This window comes from Fusarium flagelliforme, assembly GCF_020744385.1.
Source record: "Fusarium flagelliforme strain FIESC 12 MPI-CAGE-AA-0113 chromosome Unknown B0J16scaffold_4, whole genome shotgun sequence".
NCBI classification, from domain to species: Eukaryota; Fungi; Ascomycota; class Sordariomycetes; order Hypocreales; family Nectriaceae; genus Fusarium; species Fusarium flagelliforme.
In genome coordinates, this window is record NW_025763506.1 from 286,430 (window position 1) to 303,320 (window position 16,891).

At 48.5% G+C, this 16,891-nt stretch overlaps 6 protein-coding genes across 6 annotated transcripts; all 6 read left to right on the forward strand.

Moving 5' to 3' along the window:
- The first annotated feature begins 121 nt into the window (after positions 1-121).
- On the forward strand, positions 122-1,322 carry B0J16DRAFT_340243 (chaperonin 10-like protein). The gene is made up of 4 exons (XM_046127651.1): positions 122-398; positions 448-547; positions 597-780; positions 829-1,322. Exons 1-4 carry the CDS (start codon positions 128-130, stop codon positions 1,300-1,302), a joined length of 1,029 nt encoding a protein of 342 aa, XP_045982257.1. The 5' UTR covers positions 122-127; the 3' UTR covers positions 1,303-1,322.
- A 381-nt stretch (positions 1,323-1,703) lies between these two features.
- B0J16DRAFT_268052 (TLC domain-containing protein) lies at positions 1,704-3,056 on the forward strand (the record flags this gene model as incomplete). Its single annotated transcript, XM_046123473.1, has 3 exons — positions 1,704-1,785; positions 1,835-2,136; positions 2,184-3,056. The coding sequence occupies 3 exons, from the start codon at positions 1,704-1,706 to the stop codon at positions 3,054-3,056; spliced, it is 1,257 nt and encodes a 418-aa protein (XP_045982258.1).
- Positions 3,057-5,437: 2,381 nt separating this feature from the next.
- On the forward strand, positions 5,438-8,414 carry B0J16DRAFT_285995 (KatG2 precursor). Its single transcript, XM_046124070.1, has 4 exons — positions 5,438-6,092; positions 6,143-6,370; positions 6,419-6,850; positions 6,901-8,414. The coding sequence occupies exons 1-4, from the start codon at positions 5,804-5,806 to the stop codon at positions 8,283-8,285; spliced, it is 2,334 nt and encodes a 777-aa protein (XP_045982259.1). The 5' UTR covers positions 5,438-5,803; the 3' UTR covers positions 8,286-8,414.
- A 936-nt stretch (positions 8,415-9,350) lies between these two features.
- On the forward strand, positions 9,351-11,310 carry B0J16DRAFT_397970 (uncharacterized protein; the record flags this gene model as incomplete). The annotated part of the gene is made up of 2 exons (XM_046132352.1): positions 9,351-9,624; positions 9,895-11,310. The coding sequence occupies 2 exons, from the start codon at positions 9,351-9,353 to the stop codon at positions 10,938-10,940; spliced, it is 1,320 nt and encodes a 439-aa protein (XP_045982260.1). The 3' UTR covers positions 10,941-11,310.
- A 371-nt stretch (positions 11,311-11,681) lies between these two features.
- Positions 11,682-13,392, forward strand: B0J16DRAFT_397974 (uncharacterized protein; the record flags this gene model as incomplete). Its single annotated transcript, XM_046132353.1, has 3 exons — positions 11,682-12,243; positions 12,531-12,545; positions 12,677-13,392. The coding sequence occupies 3 exons, from the start codon at positions 11,682-11,684 to the stop codon at positions 13,390-13,392; spliced, it is 1,293 nt and encodes a 430-aa protein (XP_045982261.1).
- Positions 13,393-14,336: 944 nt separating this feature from the next.
- Positions 14,337-16,709, forward strand: B0J16DRAFT_362381 (nitrate assimilation regulatory protein nirA; the record flags this gene model as incomplete). The annotated part of the gene is made up of 6 exons (XM_046129803.1): positions 14,337-14,489; positions 14,546-14,879; positions 14,934-15,256; positions 15,322-15,554; positions 15,753-16,043; positions 16,108-16,709. 6 exons carry the CDS (start codon positions 14,337-14,339, stop codon positions 16,694-16,696), a joined length of 1,923 nt encoding a protein of 640 aa, XP_045982262.1. The 3' UTR covers positions 16,697-16,709.
- Between the last annotated feature and the right edge of the window lie 182 nt (positions 16,710-16,891).

A 16,891-nucleotide genomic window follows, 5' to 3' on the forward strand; every position in this document is an offset into this window, starting at 1 on the left:
AGTGGAGCGCCCCTCATTGGCAGCCTCTCTATGACGTGATGAACTCCATCAACTACATCTCATATTTCTAAGCAAGACTCCCTCAACTCAACCCTTTCAAAATCATTCAAGAAACATAGCTATTACAATGAAGGCCATCCAGATCCAAGAGTTCAACGCCCCCTACTCCGTCTCGGAAGTAGACAAGCCCAAGCCCAAACCTCACCAGCTCCTGGTCCAAATCAAATCGGGCGGGTTTTGCCATACGGACTGCATGGCCCTGAATGGAGAATTTGGATCTGATTTACCGTTCATTGGGTCTCATGAGCCTGCTGGTATTGTTGTAGAAGTTGGATCCGATGTGCAGGATTTTAAAGAGGGTGATCGGGTTGGATGTCTCAACTTTGATAGCTGTTGTGGTAAGTCTTCGATCTGCGAGTGAGGGCATTGTACTGATAGGGGGTACAGGGAAGTGTCCAGACTGCAAGGCGGGAAAGCCAATTTACTGCGATGCTCCGAAGATGAAAGGCATTACTGCGGATGGAGCGTGGGCAGAATACATGGTGGCGCAAGTACACCTTCTACGTCCATCGGTTTCGGTAACTGACTATATCTAGTGACGCTCGCTTCACAGCCAAGCTACCAGATGAACTCGATTTTCCTACTGCAGCCTGCATGATGTGCGCTGGTATAACCATCTACGGAGGAATAAAGAGAGCCCAAGTCCCACCTGGAGGCTCAATTGGCATTGTCGGCATTGGCGGACTAGGTCATATTGGAACTCAATTGGCCAAGGCAATGGTACGTCTGACTTCCAATGATGAAGAATTATCGCTGATATCATGACAGGGCTATAAAGTTGCAGCCATCGATGCAAAGCAAGATACTCTAGACCTCGTCTCTTCTTACACCCTCAAACCGGACATGACGATCCTCGCCTCCGACTCCCCAGAAACCTCCATGAAGAAAATCACAGACGTCGTGAAAAGTGATTACCCAGGCCTCGACGCCACAGTAATCGCGACCGACGTCCCCGCAGCATTTGATCTCGCGGCTCAACTCACGCGCAAGCACGGAACGATGGTTCTTCTAGGTCAGCCCGAGAAAGGCATCACACTGTCCTATCAAAACATCATTTTCAGAGATATCAAACTTGTGGGGTCATTGCTGGCTGATCGTGATCAGTTGGTGGAGCTGTTGGCGTTGGTGGTTGAGCATGATATTCACGTTAAAGTTAAGGAGTGGAAGCCTGAGGATGCGGAGAAGATGAGGCAGGAGTATTTGACTGGTAAACAAAGTGGCAAGAACGTCATTGTATTTTAATTTGTGAAATGCAATGATATCACCATTTAGAAGTTTCATTCACCATGATCCTGTGATGGACAGCCACTGATATCTCACCTATCAGCCCATCTCAACAAATCTACCATCAATTAAACTCACATCACCCGGCCACTAATATCGACCCATTGACATACAACCAACCTCCCCGAAAACGAACAAGTTTAATTTTCGGTCTTTTCCTCTTTTTCGCATTTCATTTGTGGTCGCGCAAATGAAATCGACCCCGTGCGCGCCCGCGGGGGACCGAGATCATCCGACGCCTGAGCTGATGGTCAGCCTATCAACATCAGACAGAATATCCTATTAAAAAGACCCTTAAATCCATTTTATTCTCGGATTCTGCACTCATCCACATTGAAAATTGCTGCTGCGCATTCATCATGGGTGTAAAATTGGATACACAAAGATATCGCGGCCGCGAGGAGACCACTCTGAAGCAATGGCTTATCGATAACCAAATTGGTATGAGCTTCATGAGACTCAAGTTCCCACAATACTGACTTTGATTTAGGGATATGCCTTATTTTGCTCGCCCCATTACTCCTCGCCCAATGCACCGGAATGACGCGTACGGAGAAATTCACTTCGCTGTCTTATTTTAACCCCGAAACAGGGGAATACGGCGTTGGATTCGACGACAATTACCTGGTCATCCTCCTCATCGTGCTATTGACCGGTCTTCGCGATGCAACAATGCGGTACATCCTCAGCCCAATCGCAGCATCATGGGGCTTGAGCAAAAGCAAGAAGGCCAGATTTAATGAACAGGCTTGGTTGTTCATTTACTACACCACCTGTTGGTCCGTCGGCATGGTACGTTCCGGCCCTAGCGATGGTTGAACTTTACTTACGGTCGCTAGTATATTTATGTTACATCCGTATACTGGCTTGATTTGAAATCCATGTGGACGAATTGGCCGAACCGAGAAGTCTCTGGTTTGATGAAATGGTACATGCTAGCTCAAACAGCGTTCTGGCTGCAGCAGATGATCACTGTCAACATTGAGAAGCGCCGCAAGGATTATTGGCAGATGATTTCTCATCATGTTGTTACTATCGCTTTGTGCTACAGCTCTTACCGCTATGGACTTACGCGCGTTAGCAACGTGGTGCTGATACTGATGGATTTTAACGATCTGGTATTCTCGGTGGCCAAGTGTCTCAAGTACATGGGACTCCAGACAGCTTGCGATATCATGTTTGGGTTTTTTGTTATGAGTTGGATTTGGTGCCGACATGTTGCTTTTGTCATGGTTTGTTGGTCTGGTCATGCGCATAGCTTGGTCGTCTGTGGAACGAACTGCTATACCGGGTCTGGGAATACCATCAGTGGTCCAGAACCAGTGCCTTGGGATGGATATTTCTACATTCTGGAGCCGTTAATCTATGACTCTGGAAGGGTTTGCTACGACTACAGGATCAAATCACTGTTCGTCGGTGGACTATTGTTCTTGGAAGGATTGATGATCTTCTGGCTTGTTATGATCCTCAAGCTAGTCGTGCGCGTCCTACGTGGTGGTAACGCCGAGGACACACGCAGCGATGATGAAGCCGAAGGGGAATGCGAGCCCATCTCGCCCATCGAGGTGGTAGTTGATGCTGACAAGCTTCAATATCCACTGCAGCCTTCCAGAGGAAGGGCTACATCCTGTGCGGCAAGTGGTCTCGGGATTTCAAAGGATAGCAAAGGCTATCTCGATCGCATCGGCTGCAAGCAAAGGATATCTCAATGATGGAGCGATCATGAGATGAGAGTGGGATATACCCTAGAGCTTAATGGCCTTTACTAGAATACGTAATGTTTGATGTACCTTGGCTACCCTAAGCAGTATCCTGACCGACATTGTTCGTCCTGCGTTGAAGTTTAGTAAAAGCTGACTGACCAGTTTATATTCACGATAATCATGTATTGAGATTAAAACCTGCATACCAAGCCATCACCATATGATAACCAAGATTTTATAAACTGCGATGCTCGGGAGTCTCACTTGGCACGGGTTTAGACCCGGATTTGACATTCTAAGATGACATCCGGTATCACAGCCGTTATGCTATTACCATTTATGATTTCCACTGTAGGGTATCCCCAACCCCCCTGTCACTTCAAAATCATCTGATCAAGGACCGACATGTTGATCCGACAATTCTTGGCAGTCTCCTGCCACGTTCATCGTTCATATCCGACAAAGCATGAGTGAAAACTATATCGTACCCCAAAACAACCTTATCCCACATATCCCATTCTACGGTATCCCTCAATTTACCTAGAACAACAAAGTCCCCCCTCGCTAGCGCCAAGAGGGAAGTTTCCAAGGTGAGAAAAGTGGCGAAGGCTCGAAGCGAGAAAGCTCATCCCTGCAGAATTTTTCCCACGCATGATATTCCCCGCACCGATCGTCGAAGCATTGATTGATTCCAAATCACGAATTCTGGATCAGGCAGGACAAGCCTTATTTCGAACCTCAGTCTAATCCATGGGAAGTTTGTTGCTATGCCGCATGCTCGCAGTTTACAGTAGCACTTGCCTATATCGTGGCTTGCTAATGAATGCAGGTACATTACACAACCAAGGGGAGGGGAAAAGAAACTCTAATTATAGCGATTAAATCCAATGCGCACGAATCACAAGATTGTGATTATATGTGTGTGGCTGGGATCTCTCATGCAGGTTATTGACGGCTCCTGACAGCTGTGCTGCGCCAGAAACTTGCAGAGAGCAGCTTCTGTTTTAGTGCATCAATACCGTTCAGCGATAAGATCCTCACGAACAGGGGTAGAGAGAGGGGACGGTGATTGCCACTGCGACCTCGAGAGACCAGTCATGCGGTGACATTCTCGATAGAGTTGCCGCTGCAGGATAGGCGAGTGTGATGGGATGGTTTTTTGTCCACTGTGACCAGTCTGCGAGTGCATCCCGCTTTGATGCTTGGCTAGCCAACGAGAGTAAAATCGGACCATTTTATGTGATTGAGGTTGTTATCACAAAAGCCAAGACTCACATGCAGAAACATCACCAATCTTTGCTTTGCATGGCTATTATTAGAATAAATGTTGAAGGATGCACTTTGTGATGAGCTTAGTTTTATCAGATGTTTTGTTTGTTGAGAGAAGCCCCAATCCATTGATTCCATTGCTTGCGTGGATCGGACAAGGTCGCGTAATGGGCCATGGGTGCCCGCATCTGACCGCAGCACGTACAGTGGACTTTATTCTGAGCTTACAATAAGCTCAGCTACGAGCCCGAAGCTAAGATTCAAGCTCATCCTTGTCACGAGTCGGTTTGCTGTCAATGTCAGCATTCAATCAAGGTCATCTTATTCGTCCAGCTTTCGTCTTGGCTTTTGTACGTGATTAAAGGCAGTGCAGAATTCTCACTGCGGTCAGACATGAGAATGGCGGGCCTAAAAACGCACGGATTGTTACGCAGTAGAGTAGAGTCTAGTCTAATACGGGGTAACACAGCAGAATCACAAGTCCATTGTAAGCTGAGACAATCATTATTTGTCTGACACTACAGAGTAGAGACCAAAAAGACAACTCAACTCGGAAAGGTGACACGGCATTTGTTGGTTGGTTCTTAGGGTCATTTCCTCCGGGCCGCACCTGGACTCCACGGCATTGCAACTGATGGCGTATGGCAGATTAAATTCGTTTCACTAAAATCCGATTGGATCACCTACGGGTACAAGCGGTGGGGGTTGCAGTTAGCGAGTTTGGTTTCGGAACATTAGTGGGATAATCCACTGTAATCAGATTATTAAGCCAGCACTCGAGTCTAGAAATCGACAAAGAATGCGCCTCTAGTAGAACTTTAATAAATAACTGCCGGAATAAAGTTCTATTACAGCGGTTTCATGCCTTAATTCTATTAGAGGTACCACCTTCTACTCTAGACATCTCACGTAAACGAATGGTAATACAGTGATGCTCAACTCGTGATCACTGATTCGATGTGACATCCCTGTCGGCAGTTGGGGCGTTAAGACAACAGAGGCTTAGGCTTAGGCTTGGGCTTAGGGTACCGCTTATCAGGGTCCCATCAAGTATCAGCACTGGAATTCCTCCGTCTCCACACCCGCTTGTTCGGAAGAGACAACTAGACAAGGTATCGACACCGCCTATCACCATCTAAGAGATACAAGCAGGGAACAGCATGACGTTGGAAGGCAAGGTAAGTTGGTGCTTAGACAAGAAGGCTGCATACTTGGCAATCCACATAAGCTACACTCCTTGACCCTGTTCACTGTATCAGCATCTTTGCTTTTCGCCTGCGCCCACATGGGAGCTTCCACTGGCACTGCACTACACCTGTCAAGCCTCGTAATTGTTAATCCTAGCATTTGACTTGTTGCACAATGGCTGTACGCCCCTGTTGATCAACGCAATAAAGTTTCATCCACCGAGTACAAAACCAAACACAAATCCACCTCCACCTTCACTTGTTCACTCAACCAACATATCACCACACACACAATTCGCCATGCACGTACAATCACTACTGCTGGCCACAGGCCTCGTGCCTCTCGTAGCAGCCGACTGCCCCTTCGCCGCCAAGCGTGCCACCGCAGAGCAACCTCTCATCCCCCAGCGCGAAATCTCTGAAGATTTCGGCCGATGCGCCGTCGCGAGCAACCAAGCCGGTGGCGGTTCACGAAGCAAGGACTTTTGGCCTTGTGCTCTCCGTCTTGATGTTCTACGACAGTTTTCGCCACAGTACAACCCTCTCGGTGCCGAGTTTGACTACGCTGAGGCGTTCAAGTCTTTGGATTGTCAGTATCGCCACTGAACCTCTGGAGGTTTTTGTACTAATGATGAGTAGACGAGGCGTTGAAGAAGGACCTTCACGAGCTTCTTACTGATTCTCAGGACTGGTGGCCTGCTGACTTTGGTCACTATGGTGGTCTCTTCATCCGTATGGCTTGGCACAGCGCTGGTACTTACCGCGCCATGGACGGTCGTGGTGGTGGTGGAATGGGTCAGCAGCGATTTGCTCCCCTCAACAGCTGGCCCGACAACCAGAACCTCGACAAGGCCCGACGTCTGCTTTGTACGTGTCATCACTATGCCTCAAAACTCGCATTCTAACATTTCACAGGGCCCATCAAGCAAAAGTACGGCAACAAGATCTCTTGGGCCGATCTCTACCTCCTCGCTGGCAACGTCGCCCTCGAGGGCATGGACTTTGAGCCTCTCGGTTTCGGTGGCGGTCGTCCCGACACTTGGCAGGCTGATGAGTCTGTCTACTGGGGCGCTGAGACTACTTTCGTCCCCAAGGGTAACGATGTCCGCTACAACGGTAGCACCAACGTTGTCGACCGTGCCGACAAGCTTGAGAAGCCTCTTGGTGCTACCCACCACGGTCTGATCTACGTCAACCCCGAGGGTCCTGATGGAAACTCTGACCCCAAATCTTCTGCTCTTGATATCCGTGTGGCGTTTGACCGTATGGGTATGAATGATGAGGAGACTGCTGCTCTTATCATTGGTGGTCACACCTTTGGAAAGACCCACGGTGCCGTCCCTGGCAGTAAGTTATCACGAAACATTTGACTGGGAGTAAATACTAACTGATCGCAGAGAACATCGGCCCTGAGCCCGCGGCTGCTGACCTCGGAGAAATGGGTCTCGGCTGGCACAACAAAGTTGGCGAAGGCAACGGCCCCAACCAACAAACCTCCGGTCTCGAAGTAATCTGGTCCAAGACCCCCACCAAGTGGAGCAACAACTTCCTCGAATCCCTCCTCGGCAACAAATGGACCCTCGTTGAATCTCCTGCCGGCGCTCACCAATGGGAAGCCCTCAACGGCACAAAGGACTACCCCGATCCTTTCGACAAGACCAAGTTCCGCCGTCCTACCATGCTCACTTCCGATCTCGCCCTCATTCACGACGAAGCTTACCTCAAGATCTGCAAGCGCTGGCTCAAGCACCCCGAGGAGATGGGCGATGCGTTCCGCAAGGCTTGGTTCAAGCTTCTTCACCGTGATCTTGGTCCTGTTTCTCGATACCTTGGTCCTGAGGTTCCCAAGGAGAAGTTCATCTGGCAGGATCCTCTTCCTGAGCGCAAGGGCGAAGTCATTTCTGACGAGGATGTTTCTTCTCTCAAGGCTGCTATTCTCAAGGCTGACGGACTTGATGTTTCCAAGCTTGTTTCTACCGCTTGGGCGTCAGCTTCTACATTCCGTGGCTCTGACAAGCGCGGTGGTGCCAACGGTGGTCGTATTGCTCTTGAGCCTCAGGTTAACTGGGCCAGCAACAACCCCAAGCAGCTCAAGTCGGTTCTCTCCGCTCTCAAGTCCATCCAGAAGGACTTCAACGGCAAGTCCGACAAGCAGGTTTCTCTCGCTGATCTGATCGTCCTCGGTGGTGTCGCCGGTGTTGAGAAGGCTGCCAAGGATGCTGGTTTCAAGGACGTCGAAGTTCCCTTCACACCCGGTCGTGTCGACGCTACCCAGGAGCAAACCGATATTACCCAGTTCAACTTCCTCGAGCCTCTCGCCGATGGCTTCCGCAACTACGGACACGGAACAGCCCGCGCTCGCACCGAAGAAATCCTCGTCGACAAGGCCGCCCAACTGACCCTCACCCCTCCCGAAATGACCGTTCTTGTCGGTGGTCTTCGCGCCATGAACGCCAACTTTGACGGCTCATCCAACGGCATCCTCACCGAGAAGAAGGGCCAACTGACCAACGATTTCTTCGTCAACCTTCTGTCTCCTGCATTCAAGTGGGACAAGAAGGACAGCCGCGGTGAGCTCTGGACTGGATCTGACCGCGCTACCAAGTCTGCCAAGTGGACTGCCACCCGCGCTGATCTCGTTTTCGGATCTCACGCTGAGCTTCGTGCTATTTCTGAGGTTTATGGCAGCTCTGATGCCAAGGAGAAGTTTGTCAAGGATTTTGTTGCTGCTTGGACTAAGGTGATGAACCTTGATCGCTTTGATGTCAAGGTCAGCAAGTAAGGGTAGAATTTTGCGTCGCTTGACATTTCTGTTTTAGACTTATATGTTTTCTTTTCATGTTACATATTGCGGCATTTTCTTTAGTTTATATTACCTAGTAGACATAAATCAATCCAAGAACTCACTATATACTCTTTACGCCATACTTCAATGTGACTGCTCCCACTCGAACTTGTATCCTCGTTGAAACAGCAGGATGGATTCAGCTCTGTTCTTTTTAGTGCCGTTGGATTGCACCACTTTACTCGCTTCTATTAACACACCAGCAAGGAAGAATTGAGGGACTGTTCTCGTAATAGATGCACCCGAGAACACAATGGATTGCGACACCGTAGGAACTCATCAGATGAAGTAAGCCATCAGATAAGGTTTGTGAAGATATTTACACTTTGCACGAGGCATCATGGCTCCTTTGCTTACACATAAACTTCTTCTTTTGCCTTACCTTAACATAGGGTTTAGGCGGGCTACGAAATCCCTTCACTGTTCGTTTTCTGTTTCTTTTTTCTCTTCCTTCCACAAGTACATTTCTACAACAGCCAGAATCCACAACAATGGCTAACCATACAGTACGCCACTTCTTCATGGGTCTTATCACAATGAGACTACAGTCACCATCTTTCGAGGGATAGTTATCCTGAGCAAATAGCATTGCGCAGTTTGAACCCATGAGGCTTGATTAATCTCATGAGTTCCTTCGGTTCATTGCTCGGGAACGCCCAACTGCAGCCTGGGAGAATCATCCTGAAGGTTTCTCTGGGAGATTTACACTTTTTGAAGTATCACAACTTCAACGTTTACGCAGGAACTTTTTCCTTTTTCTTCTCATTTTGTGACTCACCTTGACACAAAGTTCAGGCTGCTATATATAAGGCCCTCGCTCCTCCCCCAGTCTTTGTGTCTGCCTTCGACCAATATCAACACAGCAATCGGCATACAACCATCACACGTTGCCATCAATCTATATTTGTCTCCGACCATTCACTTCTATCCAAGGCGGCAAAAATCACACCCTCGATCTTGACAACGATTCTATCCCAATTACTCTCACTCCCAACAGACAAAATGCCTTCCCTTATGGACCTCCCCGAGGAGCTACTCGAACAAATCGTTCTTGACGTAGCTGATCAAGATCGATTGGCACTTTATCGTGATGTTGTTTACGTCAGCAAAGGCCTCAACAGAATAGCCTCTCCTCACGTGGCTCGACATTCGCCAATCCGCTGCATGAACCCATACGCTCCTCTCACACCGACTCATGTACTGCTGTTGCATCTGTTCCAACATCCCGAACAAGCAAAGAATGTTAGGACCTTAATTGCTGACTCCGATGAGGGTTGTAAGATACATCCTCGCGATTGGAGGGCGTATTGCGAAAGCTTTACGGGCCGCGAAGGTTTTGGCAGAATCGCGGATGTTGCAAAAGAGACATGTCCAGCACTTGCTAGCTCTTCGGACTGATGTCATGAGTTAGGCAAAGGCAGCGTTGACTCATCTATGGCGCTTCTCCTAGCTTTGTGTACAAGGATTGTCAGACTGGACTATAGAATACATTTCTTTTTCCCAGACATAATGCAAAACATGACATTGCGACTGATCACTCTGGCAGTCAAGGACATGATGGCCGGAACAAAGCCTTCGTTACATCCATTGGCCCAGCTAGAGCATGCTGTCTTAAGGGCACCGAGCACTCACTCGTTTCCATGGTTCCACATTGTTTATGTGGCACCATTCTTTTACCTACCCAAGCTGAAATTTCTCGCCACAGCAGACATGGGGACCGGTGGGGGGCCTCTGAGAGATGTACATGATGATGAACCTTCCTGGGTCCAAGGTGGGAGTCGACGTGTAGTTTTGGATCCAGATCTGTACATCCCACACTTTCCCATCGGAACTTCCCCCATCGAGACCCTGATCTTGGACCGCGCCTGTTTCACATCATCTGGTTTCTTGGTCCTCGTTCGAGCTTGCAAAAGAATCAAAAGGTTGGCCATATGCGTTGATCGCTACATGGACCTCGATCATCGAGAGGTGGCATGGCAGGAAGACAACAATCGAGTGGTGGCGAACCTAGAAGACCTGAGTAAGGCCATTGCCTATCACGCCTCGTCTCTAGAGGAAGTGACTTTTGGTCTTATGTACGAGTCTCATTGGGAGAAGTACCGTCACTACCACAAGACAACCGCCCCGTTGGCGCTGTACGATTGCTTGAAGAATATGGAGCGACTAAAACGACTGACCATCCACATCGAGTTTCTGTACCGACAGGTCACAACCATCCTGTGGAATACCGAGGTCGAGTTAGTGATTGATCGTTTACCTCCAACTCTCGAGCATTTAGTCCTAGTGAGAAATGAATATGTGGATGCAATGCTCATGTCACAGGAAATGCAACGCTATCGGATGCTCCTGGACCAGTGTGGGCCTGGTGGGAGATTCAGCAAACTGCAAAGCCTTACTCTGCCGTTGTGCTATGGAAAGTCCCGAGGATGCCACTTGTTCAAAGAAGTTGAGGAGTTGGAAATATTAGCTGCGAGTAAAGGGGTACAGGTAATATTTCGAAGGGATCCTGAGGACTACTCTGTTTCACTGGTGCCGAAGCCATATCCTTCCCTTCGGAAATATCGCCGAGAACAGTCAGACTTGGCTTTCTGAGGAGTGAATTCTGTAGAGTACACAGACTTGAACTCCCATTGTGTCTGAGAAAGATCGGTGTTGGCACCTGCCGCCAGTTTCAGCCCACCACAACCAAGAAATATGCTGCACTTTCCCGGTCCATTCTCCTCATACACCAGTATTCCCTCCTTCGCTATCTCTACCCACACGCCAAATCGAAATCAACGCAGTCATCTCTATAGCAGGCAACACAACTATCCCAAACGAGATTTTGGATCATATCTTTGTTTTTGTAGCTGTCAACCCTCAATTCGAACGGCTCGTCTCAGAGCATAGTTAAACTCGAACTCCCACTATGTATGAAAAGTGATTGTTGTTTTTGTGTAACCGTGGCTGATGGTCATCTCGCTGTCACTGGTTGGCACCTGCCGCAAATTTCAGGCTCCGCCATGACCAAGGAATATTCTGCAGTTGCCGGCCGCGCGATGAGTTGGTTGAAGCAGGCAGGGGCGTTCATTCGTAATGCTCAGTTGTATCTGGGTCATAATTACCCCTCGATCGATTGACCCCCTCCGCTCTTCTTCCCTCCTTCACTATCTCCAACAACGCACCAAAACGCGACCAACGAAGCCTTCACCATCGTCTGACTGACAGAAGAACTGTCTAAGGTTTAGGCTACAGAACAAAGTAGCCTAAGTGCTAGCCTAAGCCAGCATAAGGTGACCAAACTCTTTCGTCTTTTAGGATCTGACACTTTGCTGACCCTCTGTCGACGCAGTCATGGCGAGCATTACAACCATCCCGACCGAGCTTTTGGGTCATATCCTTGCTCATGTGGCCGGTAACCTTCAATCCGATATCGCAGCAGTCCGCCTCGTCTGCAGACAGTTTAACAATGCCGCGGCCCCCTTGCGAGTGCGAAACTGGTCCGATGACCGATTCTCCAATCACACCCCCAGGCGTCCACGGGATGTTCATATGGTCGGGATCGATCGATTTGCGGTAGAGCGGCTCCGCTATCTTGAGCTTCGCTCACAAGTTCGAAGCTTGAAGTTCGTTCGTTTGATGTCGTGGGACTTCACTTCATACGAGAAGGCACTTCACCAGGATGGATCCCGTGGCCGCGTTATGTGCCAGGCATCTCGAGAGGACATTGCTCTGCTGGCCAAAGCAGCAGAAGAGGAACTCCCGCATCTTGCCAGTCCGACCAACCTGTGTGAGCAAATCCATCATTTTCGCGACGAGGCCATCGCAATCCTTGTGATATCATGGGCTACGAACCTGGAGAGCCTGTCTATCACGTTTGGATCCTTTCATTTCCACATGAATGACGATATCCTAGGTACGTATTGCGGACCATCTATCTTCAGAGGTGTCGGCAAATCCCAAATAGTCACCAGGGAACCCTAAATAACAATACCCTTGTCTCGCATTTCGCCAAAAACGTCGCCCAGCAGTTCATTGACGGATGGGAAAACCGGCATTTACCCATGGAAAGGTTGCGCTATCTCGAATTTCGCGTCAATTATAGTGCAGAACACCACGTGCAAGAATTTTCACTGGGTGATAATCTCAAGTTCTTGGTTCCCTTCCTTCACCTCCCGAGACTCAAGAGCCTGAAGTGTGCAGCTATTCGCACCGAATGTGAGTATACTGCTCGCAAAAATACCCCGGAGGTCCAATTGATGCCCTACCCGGACCGAACTTCATCGATCGAGTCGGTCGAGCTTGACGAACCGCGTTTCTCAACGCTGGGATTCAGCAGGTTCCTACAGGCATTCAAGACCCTCAAGTCGCTGAAGGTGGAAGCCGATTCGGATTTCCTCGAATACTTCGAGGTCCATTTAACGACGGCTCTCTGCCCCGAGTCCTTATCGAGCACGCGTCTTCCCTCGAGGAGTTAGATCTACCACTCAATCAGAGGTCCAAAGCCATGGGCAGAAGCAGGGCTGGCGCTGTGGAAGACGCGGAGCCGGAAGACGTGTTGCAATTTGAACAGCATCATCTTCGCCCAAACGAGCGCGGGGTCGAGACGGATGAATTGCCAGAATGTTACAGAAAGCTCACCAAGGTGAAAAGTCTAGGCATGCCTATACTTTTCCACACCTGGTCCGTGTTGAAAAGCCAATACATCACAACACGATTGACACCCAGTCACCTCCCTGAATCCATTGAGTATCTCAAGCTATACGGTTTTGGAGACTGGGACCTGGTGGAAGGTGGCTGGATTACCTGGGAACTTGAGGACCTTCGTCAGGTTCTGGACGATCTGATGATCATACTTGCGGAGAAAAACGGACGTCTGAGTCAGCTGAAGGTCGTTGACTGTACCCACCTGGTGTTTGAGCAGCGACACACTGACGTGGTTCTCGCGGCGAAGAAATTTGCTGAAGAGCGGGGAGTTAAGTGGGTGGTCGATTGTACTTCAGACAACTTTTTCATACCGGACGTTAAGTTCGGCGATGACCTCTATGAGGAATATTTTGATTGACGAGGCATCTGAACAAGACGGGACTGACATGGATGGGGCCAAACCTAGATTGTATTCTAAGGCTTAGGCTAGGAAATGAAGTAGCCTAATGGCTAACCTAAGGTCGCAAAAGATGCCCAAGCTATTTCGTCTCTTATGCTGGACGGGACTTTTATGGAGGACTGACAGTGACACCCACTCGGGCTCGGACATGGAAGAGGGACAATAATTCATGTACTTAGTTCTCTTACCCATCAATTCACTATCGTGTGCTTACAATAAAACCTCCCATGACTGTATAAGATGCCCAGTCTATGTCTTTGTGTGTGTTGTTTTGTTGAGTGCATCTTGGGTAGCCACAAACCAGTACCTACCGAGGTTCAATTGACTGGTAGTTCTCTGTGCGATGGCGGGTGATAGGCTCTGAGTTTGGCAGCTATAGCGAAATGGTTGCCTTGAAGACTTACATCTAGAGCGCTTGCGAGATGCATCTTGCTCTGTTCAGTGTTGCATCCATCCAAGTTCGCTCAAACCGCAGCTTCGACTTTCTGGGTGTCACCGAGCTGGCTTGCCCGGTCATCTAGTCGGAATACGTCTCTCAAAACTACAGCAGCCCAGCTGCAGTAGTAAGAGGAGTTTGTTGTCTTGTCTTGTCCCCTCCGTGACGTAATTTGTTGCCCTGACCAATCCACCTCACTCAGTTGATGTCTTGATCACATTACTGTAATCAGGGGCGGTTGAAAAAAAGAGAAGAACTCCGGAGCTTAGTCCGTGACTGTATAGCCAATAGAAACTCTGTACTCTGAGACAACCCAATGGGATTTTGTTGTTTGCTTTAGTTACCCCGCTACCTCCCTCCATCAACTCAACAATAGCATAATAGCTACATCATTATCCCCATCATACAATTAAATACAAATTTCTCTCTATTCCCGCAAGACATCTTTCTGAAAATATCATAAAACATGACAGATGCGACCAATAGCAGCAACTTTCGGCAGCTTCTCCCACGACCAGGCAATCAGGACCGAAATCCACCCCTTCGTGCGCCTTTCTTGATTCCCAAAAGGACACAAGTACTGGTTGCTTGTGATGGCTGCAGACGGAAAAAAATCAAGGTTGTCAAATCTCCCCTTGCGCTAGCATAGCCGCTAATTGACTCTTCTGTTAACAGTGTGATGGTGCTCGTCCCATCTGCACGCCCTGCACAAACCGCGGTCAACAATGTCACTATAGTCTCGAAGCATCAGACGCCAAACCCGCAATTCTCAAGCGCAAGTACGAGAGTGTCGCCAAAGAATTCCAGGCTCTTCAACAGTCGCATGAGAATTTAGAGCAACTCTTTCACGCTGTGCAAAACCGGAGCGAAAACGATGCGGCGGCCATTGTACATCGCATTCGACAAGGAGTCGACCCCGGTTCCATTCTTCGGCATCTCCAAGCCGGTGATCTACTCGTGCAACTGCATACACAACCAGAGACGCGATTCCGCAATGAGTTCCCGTATCGTCCTGGAATGCCTGTTTTTCTGGAAACTCAACAGAACCCGTAACTACAATCAGTTATGTATGAAGCGTCTTTCATGAATGTGCCGGCGGAGCAGTCAGCATCGGAATTGGCACTTCACGATCGTTTTAGGCCGCAGTATCTCAAGCCCTATCTTGCTGCTGAGATTGTTGATCCTCGACTTGATCAGGTTAAACCTGCTTGGACTAACGTTTCCACTGACGACGACTTGATGAGGAGACTTTTGCGTTTGTATTTTCTCCATGAATATCACTGGCTGAGTTGTTTTCACAAAGATTATTTCCTTGATGACATGCTTTCCGGATCAAAGAGGTATTGCTCCTCACTTCTGGTAAACACCATCTTGGCTCAAGCTTGCGTAAGTCTTCCCACATCCCACAATTATCTCAACAACATGTCTTTGACTGATTTCCCCGTTCTCAGAACTGCGACCCCGATCTAACCGACCGTCTCGAATACTGGAACCCTCATAGTCTAGGCTACAAGTTCTTTGCAGAAGCAAAGCGACTCTGGGAGCTGGAACTTATGGAGAAGAGCTCTATCACTACAGTACAAGCCGCAATGATCTTCCACATTATGTATAACATATATTCCATGGATAAACTTGGCATGACGTATGGTGTTCAGGCTGTTGCCATGGCAAAAGATCTCAAGCTGTTCGACCCTTCTTATCGTCCATAAAGCAAGTCACGTCAACATGTCTATGACTTTACCGCCTGGTGTCTCTACTACTGGATCAAGTATGTGTTATACCCTTTAGCCTCTTGACCAATTCTAAGCTTTAGGCAGCTGACTCAATTTAGTCTTCTATGTTATCATTACATGATTCCGTCTTATGTCCAGGAACCCCCCAGAATGAGTCAGGACATGTCCTCGCAATGGACGGGAGAGTTTCTGCTGCGGTATCCGTTATCGCAAACCTTGTGCCCTATGCACCATGCCGAGCTCTTCAAAGCCAAGATGGTTCTTATCAGTCTGATTAGCAGAATCGGGGCTAAGCTGTTTGGCGGCACGAATGGTGGTACTGGTGACGAGGACAATACAGATCTTAGCGAGTATCTGACACTTTTGAAGAATTGGTACTCAACACTTCCGGCTTCACTCGCACCATCTGCAATCATCTTCCCTTCCCAGCTTAAGCTCCAGTAAGTAAATGTTGCTAGTTATACTAGACGAAACTTGTGGTAAGCCCAGCTAACTTCCGACTAGTCTGTTGTACCACAACGTTGTAATCAATTTATGCGAGCTGCTGGTGGCATCTGCCAAGGAGTCAGAAGCAAGTCGAACTTCGGAGGAGATACTCGCGCAGCTATCGCATTCGCGAATCTGCTTCGAAACCATCATGAGGCTGTACTACCTACGCCACGGGTTTGCAAGTGCCGACACTTACATTGCTCATGACTTGGCCGTCCTAGCATTCATGGCGCTGGGTAAGCTGAAAGACGGTGGCGGTGCACCAAAAGAGGACTCGCGCAGCACGTTACTTCTCGCTGCCAAAGGCCTTGGCGATCAGGGCAGGAATTATTACTTTCCTTTTACACTGTTTCACGTTATCAATGGTGAGATGAGTGAGGAGGACACCGCTCTTCTCTATCAGTTTATGACATCCTGGAAAGACGACGGCGTTTCGAAACAGGTTCGAGCAAAGCATGTGCAAGCGCAATATCCTTGCGATATTGTCAAGATCACCAATTATCCTGACAGCAAGCGCCTTGGCAATTTGATCAAACAATATGCGGATCTAGCCATCAGCGAGGCTCAGTCTCCAACGAACAGCGAAGCTACAAATAGTCCGTAAATATTCATGTCCTATATCTTGAGTCTAATACATCGTGAATTTTACTTTGATGCCAATACGTTACTTCCTTGAAACGAGCATAAGTGAGAGGCCATTGCTAACATTGATTTACTTGCTGGGTATAAATAAATTAATAGTCAGTCAAAAATTAAAACAATTAAGCTGTGTACCTAGTATACTAATATAGAAATATCA

Bases quoted from the DNA above. Each gene is read 5' to 3' on its own strand.
- B0J16DRAFT_285995 (XM_046124070.1), top strand. From the start codon at position 5,804: ATGCACGTACAATCACTACTGCTGGCCACAGGCCTCGTGCCTCTCGTA. The intron at 6,371-6,418 runs GTACGTGTCATC...AACATTTCACAG, and splicing joins CAAGGCCCGACGTCTGCTTT to GGCCCATCAAGCAAAAGTAC. The intron at 6,851-6,900 runs GTAAGTTATCAC...AACTGATCGCAG, and splicing joins CCACGGTGCCGTCCCTGGCA to AGAACATCGGCCCTGAGCCC.
- B0J16DRAFT_340243 (XM_046127651.1), top strand. From the start codon at position 128: ATGAAGGCCATCCAGATCCAAGAGTTCAACGCCCCCTACTCCGTCTCG. The intron at 399-447 runs GTAAGTCTTCGA...TAGGGGGTACAG, and splicing joins CAACTTTGATAGCTGTTGTG to GGAAGTGTCCAGACTGCAAG. The intron at 548-596 runs GCAAGTACACCT...GACTATATCTAG, and splicing joins TGGGCAGAATACATGGTGGC to TGACGCTCGCTTCACAGCCA.